The sequence below is a fragment of the Anopheles ziemanni genome, chromosome 2 (assembly GCF_943734765.1).
Source record: "Anopheles ziemanni chromosome 2, idAnoZiCoDA_A2_x.2, whole genome shotgun sequence".
Lineage (NCBI taxonomy): Eukaryota > Metazoa > Arthropoda > Insecta > Diptera > Culicidae > Anopheles > Anopheles ziemanni.
This window is the reverse complement of record NC_080705.1, coordinates 36,048,280-36,050,813: the sequence shown is the minus strand read 5'-3', so window position 1 is coordinate 36,050,813 and position 2,534 is coordinate 36,048,280. Positions and strand designations below refer to the sequence as shown.

At 43.8% G+C, this 2,534-nt stretch overlaps 1 protein-coding gene across 1 annotated transcript; it reads left to right on the top strand.

Moving 5' to 3' along the window:
* The first annotated feature begins 1,484 nt into the window (after window positions 1-1,484).
* Window positions 1,485-2,534, top strand: LOC131281854 (replication protein A 32 kDa subunit). Its single transcript, XM_058311214.1, has 4 exons — window positions 1,485-1,520; window positions 1,597-1,815; window positions 1,892-2,318; window positions 2,384-2,534. Exons 1-4 carry the CDS (start codon window positions 1,508-1,510, stop codon window positions 2,463-2,465), a joined length of 741 nt encoding a protein of 246 aa, XP_058167197.1. The 5' UTR covers window positions 1,485-1,507; the 3' UTR covers window positions 2,466-2,534.

The window sequence follows — 2,534 nt, the reverse complement described above, 5'->3', positions numbered from 1 at the left end:
ATACAACCGATCGTAGAGAAGCGACTTCGGGAAGGTGGCTTCTTTCGGCTGTCTTATGCATTGCCGTGTCGCCTTGTTTCCTCATATTTGCTATTTTATTAACTTCACGCTATCTTTCTGAATCGGGTCTGGTGTGTTTTGGTCCCTGTTGATGGTTGAACGGGAATTATAAATAATCTTCACGTATCGGCTGCAGAACGTCACAACATCATCATCGGTCGCTTGGCCAGACAGCACGTCTGCATGGTCTCAGCCGGAGTTGCAATGCAGATGCAGTCCAGAATGGTTTCCTCGGGTCCTCTAAAATTAGACCTGAGGAAAAACCACCCAGCTGTCCACCGCTGGGGTACTGTCTGTGTGAGGGAACGGAGGACTAACTTTGTCAGCCCACTAATCGTGACCGTTCGATGAGCAACGGGTGGGAGAAATGATGCCACTTCTGCGACCAACGACCACTAGCATACTTTCAACCGCGAAGACCTAGGAGAACCCACCTTCTATTTACTGAAGTAACTTTCTCCCTGTAGCATCGCGAAATCAAGTGCCACTATCATGGACCGACACGGCTCGTAAAGCTCACTAAGAAAGCCAGAATACCCGCGGGAAACCCTCCGGGCTTGGGTTGTTTAAGCCCACTCCAGACACACATGTGAGCATTTTTCCCGCCCATGCTACAACTACGGAGGGGGACAGAAACATTAAAAGTCCTCCCACAAATCGTGACTCTCGATGGGACACAGGTTGGTGGGTCACAGAGCTGCGTTTCTAGCCACGAGGAAATTTCATGGGAAACTCCATAATTGCCCTCCACAATCCGTTACGTACCACAGTCGCATTGAGTAGGCGTGTTTTGTGGATAATGTAAACGAAAATGAAACATGCATTCAACTGCATACGCTTTTACTGAGATCATTCAACTGGCAATGACTGGATGTACAACTGATAGTGATTTGAAGAAATTCGTATATTCATATCGATTTTTATTTGTTTCGCACAGAACCTATTCCATCACAACAAAATATGCATTTTTAAAGTGCTACTCGAGTAAAAGGATCTTTTTACATTATAGGGCATTAATCCAATTTTACTGTAAATTTCAAAAATTACCTAACGTTGAAATAATTTAAACTGTGAACTATTTCAATCAAAAATTCAACCCGCTGTTAGATAGTGGTGGGTAAAAGGAATCTCCGAAGAAATTCGAATCTTTCCATTCAAATCGAATCTGAGATCAGGATCTCCAAATCCGAGTCTCTATCCGGACTCATTCAATCGAAGTCCGTGCTGCCTTTCTAAATCAACTAGTATCGTATCTAATTTGAGTCTGATTGAGTTTAAATAGATATGGATCGAGTCTGAATCAAATTGAGCCTCAATCGACTGACATCGAGTGCTCAAACGATTCGAATCGAATCTGTCAAAAGGGATCCAATCCAATCGAATCTGCCAAGGAAACCATGCCAACACTACACATAGCTTTCACAAGTATCAACAAGAAGGCGCGAAAATGAACGATAGCTGTACGTTCATGTCTTGCTAAAATTGTTTAATTTTGTGGATAAAAGTACATTTTTTAATACTGATTCGTCTTTACAGTTGGTGCTGGTGGTTTTAACGCTACGTCGGCCGATGGAGGCGGTTCGGAAAACAAAGCAGAGGGAGTTTTACCGCTCGTAATCCAGCAGGTCATCGAGTCCAGTGATGGCGGCATTACAATGTTTGGGAATCAGTACGCTATGATTTCTTTGGTTGCAATCGTGCGGGACGTTGAATTTTCGTCCACTAAAGTGACTTACCAGCTAGAAGATCACACGGGTAAGATTAAAAGTCGATTGTAAGTTGATCTAGGCTTCTCTGACTCGATTTTATTGTTTTACTATTGTTATTCTAGGTCGAATAGACGCACACTTCTGGCTCGAGGAGGATGGAGCGGTGAACACACCAAGTGTCGCCCCCAACTCGTATGCACGGGTCGTTGGATCCGTCCGAAATCAGGGTGGTTCGAAAGCGATCATGACATATAAAATAGATCAAGTTAATTCCCCGAACGATGTTACCACGCATCTGCTAGAGGTTCTGCATGCGAGGTACAAATCGGAGGAGAACAACAAGCGTAAAGTAGAGTCCAGTGTCGATGCGAACTCCAACGCGACGTCGAATGGTGGCTTCATGGAAACGGATTCCGTGGGCGCTTCGTTGGGTCTCAACGGGAAGCAGCTAGCGGTATACAAAGCTATCAAAAGCTACGGTACTGCGATTGGCATCAACCGAAAGGAATTGCAGGCCAAATTTAATCATATTAATCCCTCTGAGCTACAGTAAGTTCTACTATGACTTCTCCTTTTCGCATGATATTTCTAAATTGTTTGTATGCTTGTTTCAGGAACATCATCGACTTCATGACCCAGGAAGGAATGATCTATACGACCGTTGACTCAGACCATTTCCTTTGTGTCGATGCGTAGAACTCATCAATTAATCTATAATTCAGTTCTCTCATTCCTTTTTTATTAATAAACCAAACCGGGCGATAA